We start from the raw sequence: 24185 nt of genomic DNA on the forward strand, positions 1-24185 counted from the left end.
TTCACTTTGATATTCATTAATCATTATACCTTTACAATTCGTATGTAAATTACTGTATGCAGAAGATTGCAGATTACTGTATAAACATAACAAATCCTCAAAATAAGCTTCAATATGGCGCCAATCGTACTAAAATAACGGTAAGATATATATTGTATAATTTATTAGGCTTTTTTTAACCAACAAGATTATGTTGCCATCAGAAAAACTCGGTCAAACGTTCCTCATTAACCTTCCCCACACAACCTTAGCCCGTACCAACAAATACTTCGATTCCTTCCTATTGCTCCTAAGTTTTAAAATCCAATATCCCTCTTAATAAAATGCTCTCCCACCCCGGAATAGTTGAGGAGCAGGATGTGTGTACTTAAGTTGTGACACTGTTGTTTTGAGTTATGAGAATCTTTGAGTTCATTAATTTGATTTTATTTGAATCTTTGTGTTTAAATACTCTTATTTATGTTATGCATGTATCATAATAATTGAATTTTTGAGAATAATGTAAACTTTACTTCGTTTTTTTTCTATTATCGGTTTCCCAAAACATCAATTATCATTTATTTAACCATATAATGCTCGGAAATCAAAGCCTCCTGACTCCCTCTCTAACTCGGCAGTGCCTCACGTCGCGTCTCCGTCATCTGGAGATTCCAGCGCGTCAAAATTGTGTCCCCGTGCTTGACAAAAACGCACGCCCGAAAGAATCCTTTCTCTGCTCGCACCGTCTGGTGGAGCGGAAATCGACATGCCCTCGCCATAAATCCTCCACATCCGTCCTAACTCACGAATCACACGGCGAGAAATGTTCTGAACTGTTCTGTTCTCATCCCTCGCCATACCACTCTCACATCCCTTTCATTGTCGTCGACCTTGACGCTCACTTTTGTTTCTGTGCTTCAGTCGACGAACGCCTCACTGCCCCCAAATTCGCGAAGAATCGCTCTTGATTTTGGTTCAGAGAAAGATCGCCACCCATCCGCTCACTTTCCCCCAAACTCTGAACTTTGTCAAGGATCTTGACCTTATAAGTTTTTATGGGGTCCAAACTTTTATTAAGCGACGTCATCCGCAGTGGATAATTTTGTCAGATTGACTGGCTGCCATTTCTCTAAAGACTAGTACAGTATTTACTGGATCCTTTAGTTTTTTTCTTATCTGGAAACAATGATCAGCGTCGAGGAATGGATATTAATGTCGTTTTCTATGGCTCTCTCCACCATCCTTCAGTATCCATGTATATAAAATGTATATACATGTATTCAAATTGAATTTTTCACAAATTTAAAATATCATTGGGGTCATAGGGGATCAAAATCCTGTCGTCCCAATGGCCGGCCATTTATGATTACATTATGGTCAGTATCTTCACTCATCATACCATGCTCTCATTAAACCAATAATTCTCTCCCCCTCTTCTATAGAGATTATTTACTCATGGCCTATACAGCTTGTCCGGCCGAAGATATTGTTTACACGATAGTTAACTTAATACAGTTAAATCCATTCGCATCCATCCCCTGGGATTTAAATCGACCCCAAAAACCGCTGACTTCTAAAGAATTTGAGCAATTTATAGTTTTGATTTAAATAAGACAATCAGCAGAGTATTTGTTGACTGATTTTAACCAAATTTTATATTATGTTAAAATTTAGCTGCTCTTACATTTGGTTGAAGTATAAATATTTCTAAGGAGATTTACAATGTAAATAAATTTCTAAGTAGCAATCAGATTGTATCTTCAATCAGGTAGACTATCTGGCCAAAACCTGACAAAAAAAGCGTAAGATAGTAGCAGGATCAACTGGTAGATATCACAATGCATTCTGTGTACCGGAATGATTGTGGTGTTTGTGGCCAGCTTCAGGCCGCGTACCAGTACGCTTGTGGATGTGAATAGATTGATACAGATTTTTGGGAAAATTAAAACTGATAAGAAAATTCAAATTCAGAAAATGTTTATGCATATTTCAAATCCTCGTGACAATTTATCACTTTCATTCATTTCACCATGATTTTAAAAAATTACTGCTAATTTTGTGAAGGAATCATTTCATTATAGCTCCATGATTTTAGCGAATACGAATTTTCGTGTTTTCATCATTGCTTGCAGTCTTTAGTCGTGGAAGAAAGGTTCAAGCACTATTCAAAATTGAGGAAAAAATGCAAATGACGCCGTGAAATCTAAAAATCGTGTAATACGTAAATATCAGATATTCGAAGCCACAAATAATTTTATTTGCGAATATCAAGGAGCCATATAATTGATGTCAAGTGGATGTCGATTATCGATCTGAAGACGCCGGTTGGAATACCGGAGAAACCGTCGTCGCAAAGAAAATCCACGCGGTGAAACCCAGAAGCATGGAGACATCATCTAGACAACGCTGCGGAAAACCACGCATCAACTTCACGAGCCATATAATTATTTGATATTGCTTTAACCTCCCCAAAAATTGCTCTCATGTACTAAACTTGTGTCTCGAAGTCCCTCTGAGTGTCTGTCAGAATGATCCTGTCTTCTATTCTCACCCGATTAAATGTCTTTCTTTCGCAGAACCGAGCGTGGATGCCGTCACAGCATTCCTTCGCTCGCACCCCGATTACCTGGAGAAGTACTTGATGGAGGAAGTGGAGCTGGACACACTGGAGAGGTGGATGATCCGACGGACGCAGAGGGCAAAGACCAGGGGCGGCGGACCCGACTCCGCGTCCACGGGTGAGCATACGAAGTCGGATAAACATAAAAATAAAAAAACCTGAAAAAGGAAATTTTTTTTAATTATTACATTTTTTTAATACAGTTAGCCCCTGCCTCCTCTTTGCATTAGATGCGAAATTCTCCTTCCTCCACCACCACTACTCCTGAATTGAGAAGGCGTATCCAGAAAAAAAAACCCTGAGGATATGGGGGATGACTTTCAGGGAGCAATTTGGAAATTAAATACCTATAATCATGCTATAAATGGAGAGATTCAGATTCTATGGGTATCAAATTTTTGTAATTTTAATGAATAAGGCATATTTTTCTTGATAGAGGGCCTCAGTTTCAAAGCGTATAGTAATGGGCTCCAGCAAAAAAAAAAATTCGTGGATTCGTTTTGGCAGAAAGGTTTTTTTTCCTTCACCTTATGAATTCACCGCTGATAGATGGTGAGTTTTGTCAAATGTTAGTTAGAACATAAACTTGACAGTTTATTTTCATGACGAGGCCATATTTCCTTATATTTTATCTCTGTTGCAACAGTGGGTGAAATTGCTATGCTGTTTATGAACGATGAATCTTAGCCAAACTAGAGAAAACAAGAAAAAACTAACATTTGGATTTTTCTGTGCAAATCGTTGATTTATTTTCTTAAAAATGTTTACTTTTAATATTCCTCTTTTGACGATAAATAATCGTCGGATCCTTACCTGTGATTTCCATTTTTAGTATTCAACTGCTAGCTGAAATGTCCACATTCCTGGCTTTTGGTTCTTGAAACTTGAAAAGCATTTTCTATTAAAAAAAAAGCCTCAGCTTGTACTCCTTAATTATTTTGTCAAAAACTGATACTGATTTCATCACTAAAACGTCATCCATACCTAAAGATAGCTCGCAGGCGTGGAAAATTACGATATTAAGCTAATAACTGAGGCAGTGGAAAGCACCGATTATAAGATCATAATTGATGTGATGCATGGAATTTTTTAACGAACAATCACTACAAGTTAGATAATACGCTTAAGCGAGGTTTTTATGTTTGGCGAATTATTTTTATTCCATTTGAAATGTTTCCTACTAAATGGCCAGAAAGTATGCAAATAAGCGCTCAAGTGATTAATTTTGAATTATTTTCTCCCTTTATAAGTTTAACTATCATCTTAAAGAATTAGCTGGTGTTTTCCCGGTTCATTAACTGAATAATTACCCTCGCGTTTCTAACTGGATGAGAGAGTTCATTAACTCTGCTCTTTTTCACATTTTTATTCGTATTCCGTTACTTACCCATTAAACGGACTAAAGTAATGTATTTTGTCATGACTTCGACCAAATTCCACCATTTTTCGACAACTCATCGTTCAAATATTGTTGCTTAAGCAGAGATCGAATTCAATAGTTAATTTTTTTGGACAGATCTGGAATTTTTTTTCGCTACGTGCGACTAGCGTACTTACTAATGTTCTTTTAGAATGCATGAAAATCATGATAACAGCTTCGAACTAATTATGCTCTGGTTTCTGTCTAATTTCGTTGCTCTTATTTTTGTATACGAGGAAATGAAACACCCTCGCAAGTCGTAAATTCTATTCGGGGAGGTACAGAAATCAATTCCATTTCCTTTGTATTTCCTGGAATTGTTCCCGGCGCCATTTATGCCACTGCCAAACTACAGGGGTCAAACTCCTCCTCGCCGGAAGTGGAACTAATTGGCCCGAAGAGGAAATTTCATTCGCCCTCGCGTCAGCTCGTCTCCCGGCATGCTCTGCGGGAAATGTGGGAAACATGTCAAGGATCAGCACCTACTCAGCAGTAATGTTTGCTCCGATCACTTGCGTCACAGATACGCCCAAGCTTAACCCAGTGGCCTTTGAAAGACACGGATAATGTGTTTTTCTCACAATTTGTGTAACTCCCATCCGGGTATTGGTCATAAATTCTCCTAATAGCGGGCTTGATATTATTTTGAGTGGTCCGGGAGGCTAACAGGGTATGAGGAGATAATAGAGATAAGGGGCGAGTTGAAGTTTGGTGGGTCTTCCATGCCTGCAATACCTCAGTCCCTCTTTCTTGTGGATATAGAATTTAATTATTCAATAGAATTGTATTACTCCTTTGATAATGGCACTTTCGTTTAAACCGAAAGGGTGTTATAAATTGTATGGAGGAGACAAAGTCATGCATGCCTCTCATTATGTCCATTTCACCCCAAATATCGTGATAATCCTTCCAAGTTATTAGCAGCCTTCTGTCCTGAAAAGAGCATGAATCGTGGGCATAGATTTCTTCTTAAAAGTAAAGTTAAATGGTAGAAATTGTATTAAGTATATTTCTTTTCCTGTTACCGTTACACATTATATCCCTGCTAAATTTGATTTTCGTTTTATTTTAATGAAAAATATGCTCTGAAATAAGCATTCTTTCTACACATTTGGCTATTTCCATTTAATTAGACGACTTATTAGCATATTTATTTGAGATTATACGGCCTATTAGTGGGTGTGACGTTCAACATTCGGCCATGCTCATCGCGAAATGGGTGCGGTGCTGGGACCAATATTTTTCCCTCGATAAACATTCAGCTTTGATGGATGTAATCATCTTTGAGTGGCCAAATGTGTTGATGGAAAGAATGATAATAAATTTTCCCTATAGTGATCAATGTAATACATTATAATGCCATGCAATTAATTTTTATTTCATTTATAGTAATGTAGCCTCAATCGGAATTATAGTGATAAGTATTTATTGAGTTTCTAAATAATTAATATCCTCAAACCACACAATGATCAAGCCTCCATGTTATTTGCTTTGATATACTTTTCTGACTACACAACCCCTTTTACCATAGCATTAGATGTGACTTTTGGAAATGGCAAAATTTGAACAATACTTTTAGGATAAATACTCTTAAACCAAGTGCATTTTCTAAGTCAACGTTTTTTATCGAAATTCACGGCGAGAATAGTTTTTTGTGGTCTCTTTAACCTCTGTCAAGGCTCAGTGCGTATTTATTTCGCAGCCTGTTTGACATTCTGTTCAGTTACTCGTTGATGCTCAGGAAACTATAGAAAGTGGTTTTGCTTGTATTTTTATATCGCCCGGCTCCGGAAACATTTGAATTCTAAAACTCTCAGTAGGCGAAACCACATCAGCAATAAGTGACTTCACCATTTCGTCCTTTATTCTAACCAGTTATAGTCTAATTTTTCATAGGCTGTTATAAACAGTGCGAAAAATGATTTCTATCAATAAAAAATCGTGAAAAAACTAAATCGCTCCTACATTTATAACTTTAATGCCTTAAAAAGGTACATAGAAGTCTAAATCTTGAATTCTAAAGTACTCATTTTGCTAAGTCGGTTTTACTCATCCAGTATTATTGCTTTTTACGACATTAATTGGCCAATTTAAGTTCATTTCTTAAGCAGTAAAAATTTAGAATTTTTACTGTTAGCATCAGCGCTGAATTCTGCGTAGTTTCCTGGAGAACTCGACGGTGATGTTTGGTTGATTATCCTGATGGAAACGGAAATCAATGCGTGCCCCTTAACATCTCTCGGGACGCAACCTGCGCTTCTTCCACGTTGGGCTGGAAGGCTATCTCTCGGGAAATGTCTACGCAGTCTGCCAGCAGCGTGGGTTGTGCCGTCATGGACAGACGCTGTTATGGAACCAGAAATGAGACTTTGAACCCACGCATTCCTTGGGGCATTGCTTCCCTTGCGAGGCTTTAATGGTTAGGACAATGCCGTCGTGTTTCACTTTACTATTCGACCAATATCTCTTCAATAAAAGTATTTTAGGGGTTTCCTACGAGTAGTCAATCTAAATATAGCTGCATAAAATGATTAAATACACTATAAAATACTCATTGAAACACAATATATTGCAACGCAAATGCGCAGTATATTGAAACGCAGTAAATGCAACCTTTTAAATTCTTATGGCCACTCAAAGTGATAAAATTCTAAGTTACAACTATGCCAAAGAAACGAGGGTTCGAGTTACTACCTCCTAGAACCAGGCCTAGTTAGTAAAAATTAAGTAATAAAAACCTTATGGTGTTAATTCTTTGATTCGCATCTTATTTTTTAATAAGATTGTCTTTTTTTCTTATCTCTTCAGGCAAAATTGGAAGGAAGACCAGCTTATCCCGTTGGAAGGTGAGTTTTATTGTTAAAAGGAAAAGCACTGTGTCCATACAAATGTTGCAGCATGCGCATTCTTTTGCAAAGATTCACAAAATGCCATGCAAGTTTTATTTATCACTTACTCGGAACTATAATTTATAGTGTGTTCATTACATCTAGCTCACATTTTTGCTTGAAAGTCCAAGGGTCAGATTTCCTTGTCATCATGCAAACAAGTACTAGCAGTTCATTGCCTGCTAATGTTATGATGACTAAATTATTTCTTGCTTAAAAGTTAAATAAATAAAATAAAATTATTTTTCCTAAATTTGTGATAGTTCCATTATTTTTAACTCGTATTATTATTTACAAGTAATTATTAGCTTATGAGCATATCATAGTGTTAATACCTGTATTTTGATCTTTTGGGTGTTTGTTGAAATGCTTGAGAAATTCTGATTTGCTAGTGATAAATGTGAATAAGCTTTTCTTTGGTCTTACTGCAGCTCAGTTTTCAGCCGATATCTTTAAAAAAATAATTATCTACCTCTTCGCGAAGAACATAATCTTTTCCCGTGCTTTTATAGGACTCTAGGCGTTCTATCCCCTATCCTTCCATGCTAAAGCGATAAGAGGTGACATCATAACAATAATATGTCAGCGACCACTGTTTTCTTGAGGATCTCCATTTCACAAACGTTTGATTTCAACACTCCCAGCATTTTTCGGTACTAAAACGAGTTTTATTTCAATCTACATGTTTTTAAGGGTCTCTTATACCTGATGGATAATTCGAGAGGATTTATCTCAGTATTCATTTACTTTTTCCGATCAAAAAATCGTATTTCGTACATTTCCTCCACGTATCGCTTTTTTAAAACTTATGCTCTCACCCTGAAATTTTCAGGGTATACAGACTTGGTGTTTTCAGAAAATAAAGGGAATTTTAGTCTATTGAAGCAAATATTTATGTATTCGTCTACATTAATGTTGTCACCTTTCAAATATACCTCGTTAGATATTCTGAACTTTTGCTCGCGCTACACCCAATCCTCAAAACCCTTCTCAAGTTCAATCTTTGAAATAGCCTTTAGCTCTGTCAGCGATTTATTTTGATGTTATCTATGCTTGTAAAGTATTGCCCTTAACCCCTTCCCTGATTCGGACGAGATATCTCGTCCTAAGAAGACGCGCAAAAACTGACGCGGCCGAGTTAACTCGTCCTATGTCAAGTTGGCTTCTTCTTTCGTGATCTGGACGAGATATCTCGTCCCCTTATTAGAAGTACATAGTTTTGCCGTGAGAGTGCATACGTGTCTTCACAATGCATGATATCCGGCAAACTTCTACGTTTTTTCGAGGTCCAAAAGAGGGGAAAATCTATTATTTCTCGTAATGTTTATGTTTCTAAACCTATTGTGTATCGAGATGTGATAAATGAACAAAGAAACAATGCGTTTTATAAATAACTGCGATGACTTTTCGCAGAGTTTTTATCAATCGTTGGAACAGCCGAAGTGAGTCGACAGACAAGTGCCGTCTTGCTATTCTGAAGGTCGCGCGTTCGAATCTTGCTATCGGAAAGGATGTTGTATTATCTTTATTCCGTGAATAAATTAATTTGAAACATTTTATAAACACTACTAAGCAAAACTATCATTACTTACTCTTCAGTATAGTCGACGGGACCTCGTAAATAAATTACGTCCAAGCTGCTATTCCAAAGGTCGCGTGTTCGAAAGCCATTTCTGTCAACTACGTAACAGTAGTCGGGAACTTTCTGATAATGTTCTTTTTCAGCAATATGGTGTCAAAATCTTCGCACCGAAAATCAACTTGCTCAGTGATGTTTTATTGTCTTTTTTCTTTATAATGACAAACTATATCTTTGTTTTTTAGTTTTCCGTTTGTTTTTTAGCTACAAATACAACTGATTATTATTTCATTTCTGTAAGTTCCTCAATATTTGTGACCTTGCATAGATTTGACATAGAACCTTCGGCTATTCAGCTATTTCTCCCTTCCAGGGAAGACATATTTTCTATCTCCCAACCCCTTGTTTATCCATCCCTTCTCTTCATCCATTGTTCTCTCCCCTCCGCCTTTCCTTTTACCCACTGTCTACGCACTGTCGAGGCCGCCCTTTCATCCTTTTCATCCTCCTCCCCTCCGATCTCCCTTTCATGCAACCACTGCACCCTCATCGGTTTTTCTCTACTGCCCTCCACTTTCCCTTTTTACAGCTGCACATGACAAAAAACACTCTTTCTCACCATTTTTCCCTTCCCAATGCCTCTGACCCTCATGTTTTGGTTTCTTTGCCTCTGTCCTTTTACCACTATCTGTTTTGGGTTACTTACACTCCCATTCCATAAAATTCTAGTGTCAGTTCTATGGAGTCTTTTGGAGTGTTCACAGCTAACATTTATTTCCTCTGCGAATTACTGTTCAAAGAGCTAGATTCGGCATAAAAACTTTTGTTCTCTGTGAGTCCAGCACTGGATACCTCTGGTCAACAATCATTTATACCGGGAAAGGCACTACTCTTGACAAAGACTTTGAAAGTAAGCCAATGTCCTCCCAAGTGGTATTGTCACTGATGAAACCACTATTTGAAAAAGGGTATTGCGTCACGACAGACAATTTTTATACCTCTCCACAACTAGCCAAGGAACTAGTTTCTCATTCTTGTGATACTTATGGAACTGTGTGCAGAACAGGAAAGGGGATGCCAGAGGGGCTGAAGAAGAAAAAAATGAAGAAAGGAGATGTGGCAGCTTTCCGTAAAGGAAAAATTTTGGTTCTTCCCTGGAAGGACAAAAAGGAAGTAACGTTACTCTCTACAGTTCACAATAGGGAAATGAGAGAGGTGCAGAAAAGGGGGGCAGTGGTTATGAAACCAAAGGTAGTCATCAATTACAATGAGGCAATGCGGGGTGTTGACAGGGTAGATCAGCATTTGGCTGACTATCCAATCCCAAGAAAAAGAGGGAAAAAATATTGTAAAAAATTATTTTTTCATTTGATGGAAATTTGCTTATGGAATTCATATGTTTTATGTCGAAAAACAGGTGGTGATAAAACACATTTGCAATACAGGCTGGACCTAATAGATAAAATGATTGAACTGTACTTCCCAAGTGTTCCCTCCCCTAAGGCAGGTAGGCCACCTGCAAAAGCCCATCCCCTCCGAATTACCGAGAGGCATTTCCCAGACATAATCCCACCCACGGAAAATAAGTCAAACCCAACTCGGAAGTGTGCCGTGTGCTCCCGGAAGCGAGATGCGCGTGGAAAAATGGTGAGGAGGGAGAGTCGCAATTTTTGCCCTGACTGTAGTGTGGGTGTTTCAAAGTATACCACACAAAAATAGACTTTTAGTTTATATAATATTTTACCGTTTCAAATTTGGAGTTTATATTAATATTTTTCTAACTCCATCGTCTGTTTTTATAGTGAGTAATTTTTGTGACTATATTTATTGTGAAATATTTTACTTGATTTTTATGCAAGAATACATGAAATTTTTTAAAAAGTGATATAATAAGAGTAAATTTTAAAATAAATGACTTCGTAAAACACTTAAATGAATGTTTTTTATTTAATATCTACCTGTAAATAATTAAAAAACGTAATAAAATAATATGACATTTTTTGTAATATTTGTTGAGAAATATCCGTCAGTGAAGGGGTTAAAGGTTCTCATTGTTTTATGGAAATAAGAAAGAGTCAGAGGGAGTCTTTTGAATACGGGAGCTGGGACATCCGTTGTCGGTATTATTTTTGGTCAAATATTCACGAACAAGCAATAAAGTGTGAGCCGAAAATCACTAAACTCATAAACACACGTCTAACCTTCGTGGCTTTCGCGGAAAAAACAATGAATATAGCTGAAAATTTTATCATGCTTCAGGGACATGTTTTCCAACATTATCTTTAAAAGTTGACTCTATGACTCTCCAAAATCGCGAAAATTTGAAAACCTTAGCTACCGTTATTTTCCGAACATACCTCGAGTTCTTTGTAAGAATTAGTCACAGTCTCAAACAAAAAAGTTTTACGTATGAGAAAATACTGTGGGGCAATCATCAAATTTGTGATGCACAAATATTTTGAAAAGGGTCTACTGTCCATATTCGGGAATTTCCTTCGCGATAGCGTAATATTTCAACAATAAATGTTACGATAAACTAAAAAAAAGTTGAAACACGAGCGGTAGTTTTTGAGTCATCTGAATAATCGCGTGTCCACTTCATTTCCCCCTTTGTGCAGTTCTGCGTGCACGCGGACAAGCGTCAGATGCTGCAGGAGTTGACGCAGTCGCTGCACCAGGAGAGGCCGAACAAGGCACACGTGCTGTGGGAGCTGGCGTCGTGCATCTCGTCGGCTGTGGGTGCCGACGGCTTCCGGCTGCACATGCCCGAAAGACCGGAGCCCGTCTCCCCACCGCTCGCCCCACCGGCCGCCGTCGAACTCCCGCCCGCCAAGGCCCTGCCCCCCGGGCAGAAGGACTTCCTGTCCGAGGACACGTGCGCCGAGGGAGGAGACGACATCATCACCAGCGAAGACGTGGTCAGGTAATGTGGGATCACCATGAACCCAGACCACACCCAGTCCGCACACTGGAGAGGCCTTCAACTAGAGCAGGGGTTCTCAACAACGGGGTAGCCAGGAATTTTGTTCGGGGGGGGGGGGTCCAAAACCAGGTGGGAAAATTTTTGAAAAACAGGGTACTAATTAGGGGGTTTTAAACTAATTTTAACTCTTTGCATAATCGAGAAAACTTCATTTTTCAAAGAAATATTTTTTTAATTCATGATTTTTAATATTTTGTTATGTTTTCTGGAGAAAAGTAATTACGCTTTTATTTTTCGGGGGGGTCCGGACCCCCCGGATCTCCCCCCAGGCTACGCCACTTGTTCTCAATGATAAATTATGAACACTAATATTAATTAAGATCTTAGATTTTCCCAGAGTATTTAGTGCAGAAAGTATTCTCGGGTTTTCCACAGGATAAATGGCTTCATGTCTCCTGACGCGACGTTTCGAGGAATGGCTTGCTCTTCATCCTCAGGGAAGAAGAGAATTAGGAATATCCTCTGAGAATGTGAGCAAGTCGTCGGCAAGCGTCGGAAGACATCGAGCCAATCACCCGGTGAAAAACCCGATAATTCTTTCTGCAACAATAGTAATTTCCACTTTTTAATATACCGGGTGTGTCAGGAGGAATCTGCAATACTTCAGGAGGTGGTAGGTGGCAAATTTTGGATTTCTTGCCGATAAACATAAGGTCACAACTCCTTAGTTACTGAGCAATGGCAACGAAAACATTTTCTCAGGTGCACTTTGCAGTTACCATGAAAATGGTTATTCTTGGGTAGCCAGCCATTTAGAAATTGTATTTAATGCTCTGGATTATAAAGGATATTGAATAGTTAAGGTTGGATGAAAATGTGCGATTATAATTGTCTGATTCAATCTTTGAGCTTAATTAAAAGAGAGCTTTGAGTGAGCATCAATAATATAATGGCACAATCTCACCCATTTTGAAATTAATTGTCGTTCACGAATATTTCCGATGTATTCTAATCGAAACGGATGCCTCTCGCTTCTTTGTGAACCAATGAGAGCCGGATGACTGGCAGCCGACCGGGTACCCGCCAAGCAATCCTGAGAAATAGGTAGCTCCATTGAGTAGAGTTATAGAGAAGCCGACCGCCAATCAGTTGGCATGCAGATGGAGAGAAAACAGTCATTCAGCCTCACGTTTCGCCCGAGGAAGTAAAGTATTTGTGCGCGGTGCGATGGTAAACGGAAAACCCCTTAATAAACCTTAGTTATAGCTTTCATCAATTCGATAGTAGGGGTTGAGGTTGAATAAATTGTTGTCAGCAAGATTTAAAAAGGGAATTCAAAAGATACAAATTATGCGTCTTTTTAGTTGGCATTGGCTAAAATTATGGGTAATCTATTGATTATATTTTTATTTAAATCGTACAAATACTCTTTTTCATTTCAAAAACGCCGATTAGAGCACTCACATTTGGGAATCTGAGTATTGCTCTTACTGAACGATCGTAATCTCGCTTTTTTACGTAACTTCTCGCCTGATTCCTGGCATTGAAAATCAAAATATTATCTCTTCTGTTACGTCAAAAGCTTCCATTTCCTCTTCGATTCTGAGTAAGTGATTATTGATGTGTACCTCTCATTTTAGTCAACCACAGACGCTTCTTTCTTAGAAGAGTTACTTTGATCCTTTCCAGGTCAGCTCTTCCGCTCCTTCATATATTATAATTTTTATTCATTCATACTCACGTTCTTGTGTTAATTGCGCACCATGATCTTTCCTTAAAATATGTGGTAAGCAAACTGTCAGTGATGTCAACTGGAGGCATCCTAGTAATAACTGCTAAATACGCTGTTGATTGATTGGTTACTACGCTGAAACCGTTGGGTACGCACCGACGTCATCCGCTTCTTTCGTCCCCCGAGATGTTTATTGCCCACCACGGCCGATTCCAGTTTGGGTAACCAAACATTCGCTTCCGCAAGCAAGTCGTTGTCTCTTTGAAGGAAGTCTGCCCTTCGGTTTTATTCCAACGGATTCCGCGCCTCCTCGTGGCCATGAAACTAGGTTATTTTCGACTTCACTCGTTTTCGTGCAACTGGAAATTGTCCATTTCCCCTCGACGTGGATGCTGTTGTCAGAGGTAAGGTCTTGTTCTTACCTAAATTATGAAATTACTACACTTTGAGTAAAAGTTGTTGACCCTTGAGAGCAAAAAAATTTTTTTTTGGCGCTGGGAGTTTGCTCGAAAAATTAAAAATGAAAATGGTGATGGTGAAATCATTTTATTTTCCAGGACTTGGTGAAGTCAAAATACCTCCCTCAGCGTCCCACATTCTTCACCCCTTCGAACACAGTCCAACAAAGATCCGCTAGTTATATAAAAACCTTACCTATATTAATACTCTTCTCGGATCTATTTGACCTTTTGGGATTCTCCGTTTTCGCCATCGATGAGATACAGTGAAAAATGAATCATTCACCTGCTCTTCAGGGTTTAGGTCGTCGCAGCACGCACTCAGGAAGGAAGAAATGTATATAAAGGAAAAAAACATCCACGGAGGGGTCGGAGAAGGTTGTAGAGCACCGACATTCGATTTACGTAATGAGTGCTTCTGCGTGCGGGTCATCAGGAAACCCAAACACCGTCGTCAGGGCAATCAGAGGATCGAATGACAAAGATGAAAAGAAGACGGTGCGATTTGTTTCTCCATTCTCGAAACACCATCCACGCCGACTCATCGGTGCTCTGTTTTGAGAAATAGAAACATAATCGGCGCCCTGCGCCTTAGCACCCGCTTTCAGTAATATTTTTGTCTATAATTCCTGTTAATCTTCTCTTAAATTTCACGCGTTGTTTTAATATCCGGCATCTTCACATAGGTGTCTCTATAGTAGTTATTTGATAGTTTCCGTGATTCTGGTCCACAGAAACCTCCTCACGCTATTGATCGATTGCCATTTTTCACTCCCGCTAATTCCTCGTTTGATATTTATACCCATTAGAAGACGGAAGTCGTTTGCCCATCACGAATTCTTCTTTTGCCTGTGCAATTTCACTCTTGACGCTAGCCTTTCCTTACCGTATACTGCTTCCAAATTTTTTAATCTGATTAGCATTTTTTTTAACGTTTTTTAGGAATAAAACTCAACTTCTTTTTAATTCAAAGAACAAAAATCCTCTAATTTTAATAAGCATTTCAAAAAACCGCCGTTGTTTTTCCGTGGTCAATATTGCAGTGTGAAAAATGAGAAATGAAAAATTACGACGATCTTTTTAAATACCGATGTTTCTTCTTCGTAAGTAAGCATTCAAAGGTTATGTGCATAGAATAACAGAGGCCTCAGACGAATCTGCCCAGACGTCTGCAGCGTAGTTTTTGGTCTAGGTATCCGGGAGCCTTAATGTGCTGCGACTAGACTATGTACATCACCCTTATTCAAGCAACTAGTGTTCGAGTGCAATAATTTTTACCTCGTCCGGCTTAGTGCCGTATGAATGGGTTGCCGCATGAATGAGCTGTTTACCCTTGTCGGCGCCTTGAGCTTCGGACGTAATAAAGAAAGAGGACCTTGGCCGAGGTCGGAAACTCTTGACGTCACCGTGGCCACGCGTTATGAATAGTATACCTTGTAGTGATCCTCGCATATTTCCTGGTTGTGCCCTAAAATGTTTCCGACGATTGCCATTCCGCGGTAATGGCTAAATCCGCTATTGATGACGCACGCGAAGGGAGAAAACGGACTTCTTCGTATCCATTAATCTTTGACAGATAAAGTTCCCACCCCCTTTGATTACTCAGCGGCGTTTTTCCTCGGGAAAATCGGCGCAGCTTCTGAAAACTATAAATAATTTTGCGTTTTCGCATAGATAATCGCACTTTGTAAGTAACTAGATACTATTTTAAACATTTTTAATAAAAAAATTTTTGGACTTCATCTAGTTTTTAATTTCTAGTTAATTCATAATTATATCCTATGAAACCCACTTCATGACCTAAATTTTCAGTTATTTATATCAATCGATTCGATAGGAAGAGGAGGAAATAGACTTTGTACGTTGTACTTCTCGTCAAGAAATCGCCATTTCTCCAATTTCTACCCCATGTATTATTGATGGCTTCGTAATTATATTTTTATGAAACTAAACTTTATTCTAAGTGAATACGTATGATAAATACGAATGCATTATAATTTACAAAAAATAATTATTAATGTTTAATGTAATTAGTTCATTAATGCGCATTTTTTATAATAGCAATAGTTACAATGAAATCACACATGCAGCTGAAAAATACTACTAATTAAAGAGAAGTGAAATTTAAGATTTTTGAAAACAATAAATATTTTAATACTTAGGATTTCAGAAGTGTGACGTACTTTCTTGTGTGCGATTTCGGTATAAGCAATTTGACTGTAATCTCCATATGGAAACTTAAATATTAAATGAAAATGTAAAGGAGAACTTTCACTGTTGTTTATCCTTCAAATCCTATTCTTATAGGGGTAATTTATAGTAACTTTATATTTATAATCATGGTAAATGAAATGCCATTTAACGATCTTGCATTTATATTGAAATTACACAATGTAGCTTGAAATTGCATAGAATAATGTGGGATGAAAAATTATATCTTCCAGAAATGTGCAAAGATGGTCTTAATGATTGATGGGAAAGCTTTCAGTCACAGACTAATTAGTTCAGAACCTTGCTCAGGATCGTTTTACTGTCTTCCATCATGACTTAAGCTTTGCCATACTTTCATCAGGGGATGATTTGCATATCATCATTTTCATGCTGAAGTTTAGACTTTGATGATCTTGTCTTTTTCTGTCAATTAAACAGAGTCCATTTGTATGAGTAGTCTTTGGCCTATGACTTAAGAAATGTTCGATACCTGATACTGGCATTTTTATAAAATGTTGTTACTCAAGTCCTACTTTCAAATGTATTACAGAGATCATAATAACATATTTATTTATGTTACTTGTTACTTTAGCCTTTACAGACCAGAGACCAAGGTGATATTTGTGAAAACAGAGGAGCCAGAGTCAGAAGAAGTGTCTTCGCTGCCGCCCGTGCCACCAGCTAGGCCGCCACCGCCTGGAACTCCCCCTCCTCACGTCACGTGGGCCCATCCTCTCGCTGCGTACGTCGCTAAGACAAAGGAGGCTCTTCGGCTGTCCAGAAATGAGTCTGTGACTGATTCTCAAATGGCTGGATCCATAATATATGCAGATGGGGTGAGAGATTGTTTAATTAATTATCATGCTAGAATTTGGTTTCTTCCCGAGAATATATTATAACTGTAGGATTCCTGAGTCTCTCACAAGGTCAAATCTCTCCTGGTTGACATTTTGATAAGGATTGAAGAAATGACTCCTTTTGAAGTAATTTACATACCTATGTGCCAAGTCTTTTGGAAGCCTGTGTCAATGAATATATACTATTCACTATGCTGAGTTCCAGAAATTCACAGATTTGCATGTTGCTGAAGTGCTGTAAACCTGGAATACTGTGATATATTTTTTCAATTCCCTTATGTCCTAGATTAATGATATAATAAATATCCCTTTTTCTTGTTTTTTAAGAAATAGCTCCAAATACTTATATTAGTCTATTTATATGAGGGGTTAGAAGTCAAGGGATACAAGTGATTTTTTTCTCTTAACAGAGTTGGGTACATGAAATCATAGAAGAGATATACAAAAACTTGGTGGCCAAGGGATACGAGTGATTATACAGACTGTCCCAAGGGTCGTGTGTCATTTTTGATCTGTAATTTTAGTAACTTTGCATCAAGCAATATTCATGAAAATTGGCACACTTATGGGGAAAGGTCCTACGTTTTGTTGAGTTTAAGCAAAATTTTACAACTTTGACCTTTTGGTCTCACAATGTGGGTCCAAACCAAAAATTTGAATTTGCCTTATGGGGTTTCAATGTTAAAAAACTCGAGATAGAAAAAAGTCTGAATTTCATTGACCAAGATGTCAATTCAAAGGTTTTCGGACCCTAGAAACCCGAAAATAACACTTTTATTTACGAAAATTGAACTGTTGACCGAGTAAGGTCACCGTCAAGGTCATAAGGGTGGCAAAAAGAATAGCATGCTAACAAAGCTGTCGATCCATGGGTTTTATGGGGTGCCCAAGTCATTGGTATTGTCCAAATACCCATATTATTCACTAATTGACCTCCAAGGTTTATACAGAGACCAAAGGTTATAGAGGTAAATGTCCGGCCATTGTGACAACCAAGGTGTCGCACCATACGTTTTGAAGGGTGCCAAAGTCGATTTTTCTGTTCATAGATCCGTATTATTGATTTTTTGTATGTACATATGTTCTATGCTGACATCGAGTGGAAAATCAAATGCACTACACTGCAAATGTCTGGTCGACCTCGTCTGTTTTCTTTTCCCAATTTCTGTGCTTCAGTCTGTTTAGGTAGAAAAATCACTTGTACCCCTTGGCTTCTCACCCTTTCATATAAAAGAGGATGTCTGTTTGTCTGTTCATATTGAGTTTCCATATGGCTGAACGGATTGCAACCAAAGTCAGTATGTGGGTGAATCTCATGCCCTTAAAGCCCATAGTGCTACTGTTGGTTGTGTCTGACTCATCCTTTGCATTGTTTTCTCATTACCATTTGTTTAGTCACTTCATACAACTTTTGTGATTGAACATCCTGCCAGGTAGGCATACCTCTTGACACGCTCAAAGAGAAACTTAAAGGATTCTGCACTTAACAATTAATCCTATTGGTATGAGCCATTTTTCTGGGATATGCATTTAAATAATGTTTTTGGTATGGACACTTAAAACGATTAATGTACAAGCTGATCCTGTGCACAGTATATAGAAATCATTTTTTTCCATTGTTTACTGTTACATATGTACACCATCATCATATGTACCTGCTTTGTTCCTTTACCTAAAAATCCTCCCATGTGACCATGAATTCCAAGTTATGGTGGCCTGCTAGTATGTGATAAGGAAATTATGGATGTATTCCCAGTCAATCAGAATGACTTTTGTTCTATTCACAGCCTCAGTTATCACGTATTGTGAGTGAGGAAAAAGACTTGAGTGAATTAGGTGAGGCTGATACCAAAGAAAACCAAAGCAACCGCAGAAAGAGGGATATTGGTGCATCAGATCATACAAAGTTCCAAGTGTCCTCTTCGACATTGACGCAAGCCTCAGTGCAACAACATGAACTTTGGAAGCCTATGATACAGTGTGATGGTGAACTTGCGGGTGTTTTGGAGATGTGGAGGACAGGTCCTTCCTCAGCAGCATTCCACGAAGAAGACGAAGAGATCGTCTCAAGTTACCTTGTTTGGGGAGGTATTGCTCTCCACTACGCACAACTCTACCTCTCAATGGACAAGCAAAGGAAACTGAATGATTTCCTTCTGGCTGTGGTCAAGTAAGTTCATCATTCCCTGTACATACTTCTGTTTAGATCAAAACCTCTCAATTTTCAATCACTGTAAAAATTCTCATGACTAGTTAGGCAGATCATTAGCCGAACTAGTGTATTCTGTACTCAAGTACATCTTAATGAGAAGTCCTGGTGGCTTTACTGTTTTTTTTCTTCCTTTGGTTTCGTAAAATTTTTCTTGCATGCTCAAACATTGTCATCTCCTTCCTTTCTGCTACCTGTCCTTTTTCTGACAAGGAAGAATTACCCAAATACAGGAAAATTCAAATTCGAATTGAAGTTGGAAGGAAAATATTCCAAAACCAGTTTTATGATCACTTTTACCTGCTGAAACTGTTTTCCATTCTGGGAAAAATTTCTCCATGTTGTATCCGTCAACAATAGGACACAAAGTTACTCTAATAATACTCTATTGCCAAGGTGCTACAAACTGCTACTTGCTCTACCCATGCAATTAAATTATGACTCCACTTCCCCTGGTGGGACTTGGCCCAGTCAGGGTGCCAGTAGAAGACTGATATGAGAATCAGAAGAATTTGTTCTCTTTATTACTTAGTACGCCACCGTAAAGATCTCTATTAAAATAATTGATAATACAGCTATGCTTGACATACTGTGTCGCTACTTCGCTGCTGAGACATGAGTGTCAAATCTACATCTGCATACTATCCATCAAGCTGCCTGAATAGGCATGTGGCAAGGAGTGTTAGGACACAAGCGGTGTACACATAAAAAGGGAATACTAAATTATGAGTGGCATTTATTAAAGTCCTTTATTGTTTGGGGGAAAAATGAATTCCCATATCTATCCGTCCAGCTGAAGCATTCTCTCTAAATTTATTGCTTCTGTTGGACGTGGAAATATAGTGAGGCTCTAATATTATGTTCTCCATGTCGCTCTTAAAGATATCTTATTCTTAATTCTTAATATTCTCATTCTCAATTGTTCTAGCAATCTAAGCCTAGTGCACAACCTCTGTGTCTCTAGCAGCTCCTAGCCTAATTTGCTTAACATCTGGGTAACGTCGTCGTTATACCTGTAGCAGTTTTTGACAAAACGCGCAGCCTTCCAGACGAGTGTGAAATAGTACCTTTTTTTACTTTCTCATCCAAAAATCTTCCCTCAATATACTTGATGAATCCTAATTTCTCATCCAAAAATCTTCCCTCAATATACTTGATGAATCCTAACTTCTTCAGGGCTATGACTCAAATATTCATTACTATATGTGTTCCCCATGAGAGGTTTGAAGTTATTGTAATTCCCAGGTACTTCACTTTGTCTGTTGCCTTTATTTTAATACCATCCACATCATAAACATGTTTATAGTTGGACGACCTCTGCAAGAAATGTACCGCCTTACATTTGCTCAAATTAAGTTTGAGTCCCCACCCTTGGAGGCAGTAGAAGTAGAAAAGGGGAATCTGTTGCCTCTGCCGTGTCCTGTGCAATGGAACCCTAGAAATGTTTTTTTGACCTTCAAGAATATCCCCCAACCCTCTCCTTCTACCCCTCAACCCTCACAATCGCCCATGACTACCAGTCGCTCACATTTTATTGACAGATAGTCAAACAAATGGAAGCACCATCTCAGTGGTGCCAAGTGTTGGTGGAATTGACTGCGTAGATAGTAGACAGGTTATTGGACCATACTAAACAGAGTGTACATATATGGATTCTAAGGGGTATTGGATTTCTAAAAGTTTTTTTCTTATTTTATTTTTTGACTAATAACATTTAATATTTGATACTCTACAATATATTTATGCATGCATGCCATATACATTCTTTTCACTCTGCCATTTTGCTATACTGCCGACTAATTTAATTTTGCTGTGTTTGTAAATTTTGGAACAATTACTTTCATAGTCATTATGTATTATGTATTTGCAAATTAACTGATTTGAATTTCATATAATTAGTTGTAACTTGGTGAATTCCCTGGTGAAATATAAAATAACCACATAATTTGTGACCACGAAGAAAAATTGTAATTCTGTGAAACATGAGTGTTTTCTTGTCCCTACTTATAGCTAGCCACTAGCAAAATCCATTCTCTAAATTCTCCTGTAGATGTACCCATTGCTAGTCAATATATTCTACATATTTGTCACCAGGCTTATGGTCATAAAATTTTCTCAGCAATTTCCTCTGTATTTTTTGTGAATAGGAATGATTGTATTACATGCTCTCAAAGTCCCTTGGTATTTTATTTGAAGATTTCTCAAATGATTTAGTATAGCTGGGTTAAACTCTTCCCTCTTGCATTTATAATTGGCTCTGCAGAAGTATTATCATTTATGCTTTATCAGCAAGTGCCTTCCTGCAGGGTTAATTTATGATCTTAAAATTTGGTGTCCCATGTCAGCCTTTCCTAAGTCTTTTTTTTCCTTTATTACTATCATGCTAAGACTGTCTTTATTGTATAACCCTTCCAGATATTCCTTTCAGTTCCACACTTTGTCTTTATTTGTAATATCTTTTAGCTTGCATTCTTGACCCTGAGAGCCATGCATATTTTGCTCCTTGGAGGGGTTACTCACAATAATATTGACTACTCTCTTTTTCTCCAATGAATTTTTTAAGCTTAATCTTTTATACTTCCATTTTAAGTCAGGAAAAATAACCAACTTGGCATTCTACACCCAGACGGCACAGTATCCGTATCTAATTCGTATGTACACAGTACCCATTGACTACGGGGATACTATGCCGCTTCGTCGCTTATCGTCAATGGGTACTTTCCATTCGCGGCCTGTCGACGAAGCGCGTACGCAGCATGTGAATGTCCGCTACGAAGCACGTACGATAGGATACGAAGCGCGCAGGAACACAGCACTCAGGCTAATCTCAATCGATGAGAATGTCATGAATCATTATGAATTGTAAGTTCTCAATAGGTAAATAATACTATATCATGAATTCTAATTACCATGATACAGTACTATTTACCAATTGAGAACTTACAAAACTTACTCGGCCACTTAAATAACTGCGAAAAATGAGATTCTCAAGGCTAATTCACGCATCCCCAGCATTCTTAAGTGGCTCGTACTTACATGGAAACCTTGAGATGTTAATAAGAGTAAATACTTATTAATTTTGATACTAAATAAGACATCACATAGCCCACGAGCATTAAAAAGCTTACCCTAAAGCCTGACGAAATAAAATTTTTAAATAAAAATTGCCGATGAAACAGGATTGCTGACACATCTGCTATTAGTATGATCGAATTCATCAAAATGCAAGCAAAAATTAACGTATAGTTCAGTCTCAGCTACTAAAACTTACCCATATCAGGCGCTAAAGTATTTGAAAAATTATTTGGGATGAGTAAAAGTCTCTAGGTCACTGTAGTAAATGTATCAACCTATTAAAAATATGAAAGTCCTGCCAAATCACCAGCATAAACACTTGTAAAATAAAACATGGTATCTCTTAGATCACACCTCCGATTTTATACTTACTTTGCATGAAGTCACCACCACAAGAAATTTTAAAGAGGCAGGAAAGAAAAAACCCACAGAAATACAATACATACATATATTATGTATTTTCTATTGTCAACCACAATAATATTTCCAATTTTCTCTTCTATCCCACATCTAATTTAGCGAAACAATTACTCTTATTCTCTTTCGAATAAAAAATTATTTAAAAGAGGATCGACTGGTCGATACATAAAAACTATCTTCAATACTTTCTCCGATGAACGTCCACTATCACAGCATCAACTTGCACAAATCAAATCCACATCCACAAATATGTCACTTCTGCCACAATGTCTGTCTTCTTGGCGACAGGTAACAGTGAAGCAATGGTACCTTCCTCCAATCTGGGCACCTTCAATTCAGCAAGAATATTCTCCTCGTCTTCTCGTCCAAGGCCACAGATTATTTTCTGATATCACAAGGGGCGATATGAAGCTCACACACCTAAAATTAATAAATAATAAAATACCATGTAACTTATTAGGTCAAATCATTTCCAATTTTTGGTATTTCTCCATGAGAAATCAAATTACTAGGCTGGTAAATATAGTAAATATTTGTATGCATGATATTTTTATTGTTTTAAACTATAGCATAAGATAATTTGAAATGATGAAAGCCGACGTGTAATACACCATAGGGCAAGCTAAGAAGCAATATTTGATCCTATAAACTTGGCAGCTTATTCCTAGTTTCTCCTTTAACCACACGTTTACCGAATGAATTATGTAATACAAAAAAGACAACTAAAATGCAAGAATTTTCAAACGAATTGCTGCTACAATATTTTGAATCACCATTTTTAGTACTGAATAGTACTATAGTACTTCAGTACTGAATAGTTCGGGATGTTGATGCATCAACATCCCGAAGCCACTTCTAACTTAAAATTACATCCAAATAATTACAGCGAGAAAGAGTACATACCTCACAGTTTTTCGTAGGGGTGAAATGTTTTCTTCTTATCGCCCAAATGCACTTCTTCTTCAACTCAGGATCTTTTGGAAAGCTAAAAACTTGAACCATGTCCCGGAGTTTCCATTACATCCCGACAATACACACACGAAAGGCACTTTTAACAAAAATATCTCACAAACACGTTTCTGAAGCCCAGTGAATGAAATTAAAGAATAAGGGAAACTTCACCATTACCAGACACTCTATTTTTCACAAACTTAACCACAAAAATCCCTGAAATGTGGTGAGACGTGACGTAAACGATGCAATCTCCAACGGCTTGTGCCGGCTTGTGAAGGCATGTGATCTTTCTAGGAGGATATGGCACGATGGCACCACCCGCGAAAGAAAATAGCCCCAGACCGAATACAGTTTTATCGATGAGATATTATTTTATCGATGCATATGAATTTGCCAGTCCTCTTGCATCTTTTTTCGTCATTAAAGGAAATAAAGACACAAAACCTTTTTAGTAACTTCCTAAGCACGATTTTGGTATCTTGATGGTCCACCCTCGTATTCAGGTACGAAAACTTCCTGTGCCGTCTGGGCAGCTTAGCAGCTTTAATTGCTGTCTATTTTTGACTGTATCATTTTCAAGACTAATGGTATAAAACAGATTGGTATTTGGTTATGCACCAGGTTGGGTGGTGGTTACAGTCGGGTGGGGGAGGGGTTGGAATGGAAATGAGGAGAAGGAATGCAAGAAGGGTTAGGAATGGTGGGTTAACATCATGGGGATTTTTTTGGGTGTATACATATTCTTCACTGATGCTTCTCTAGTGGATTATAGGCTGCTTTTCCTCCTCATTCTCTTGTTTATTACCTTAATTTTCTCTTGTTTATTTAGTTCTTTTGAAAGTAGGGTGACTTCTATTATT

At 37.9% G+C, this 24185-nt stretch overlaps 1 protein-coding gene across 3 annotated transcripts in view; it reads left to right on the plus strand.

The window, feature by feature from the left end:
• The window catches only part of LOC124159462 (probable 3',5'-cyclic phosphodiesterase pde-5), a 388578-nt gene that overhangs the window by 347760 nt on the left and 16633 nt on the right, over positions 1–24185 (plus strand). For all 3 annotated transcript variants that reach the window (XM_046535284.1, XM_046535283.1, XM_046535285.1), the window contains exons 3-7: positions 2556–2717; positions 6828–6865; positions 11105–11409; positions 16403–16646; positions 18455–18837. In XM_046535284.1, coding sequence (XP_046391240.1) covers positions 2556–2717; positions 6828–6865; positions 11105–11409; positions 16403–16646; positions 18455–18837 — 1132 coding nt within the window. The remainder of the gene's footprint in view (positions 1–2555; positions 2718–6827; positions 6866–11104; positions 11410–16402; positions 16647–18454; positions 18838–24185) is intronic.

This window comes from Ischnura elegans, chromosome 5, assembly GCF_921293095.1.
Source record: "Ischnura elegans chromosome 5, ioIscEleg1.1, whole genome shotgun sequence".
In the NCBI taxonomy this organism is placed as follows: Eukaryota; Metazoa; Arthropoda; class Insecta; order Odonata; family Coenagrionidae; genus Ischnura; species Ischnura elegans.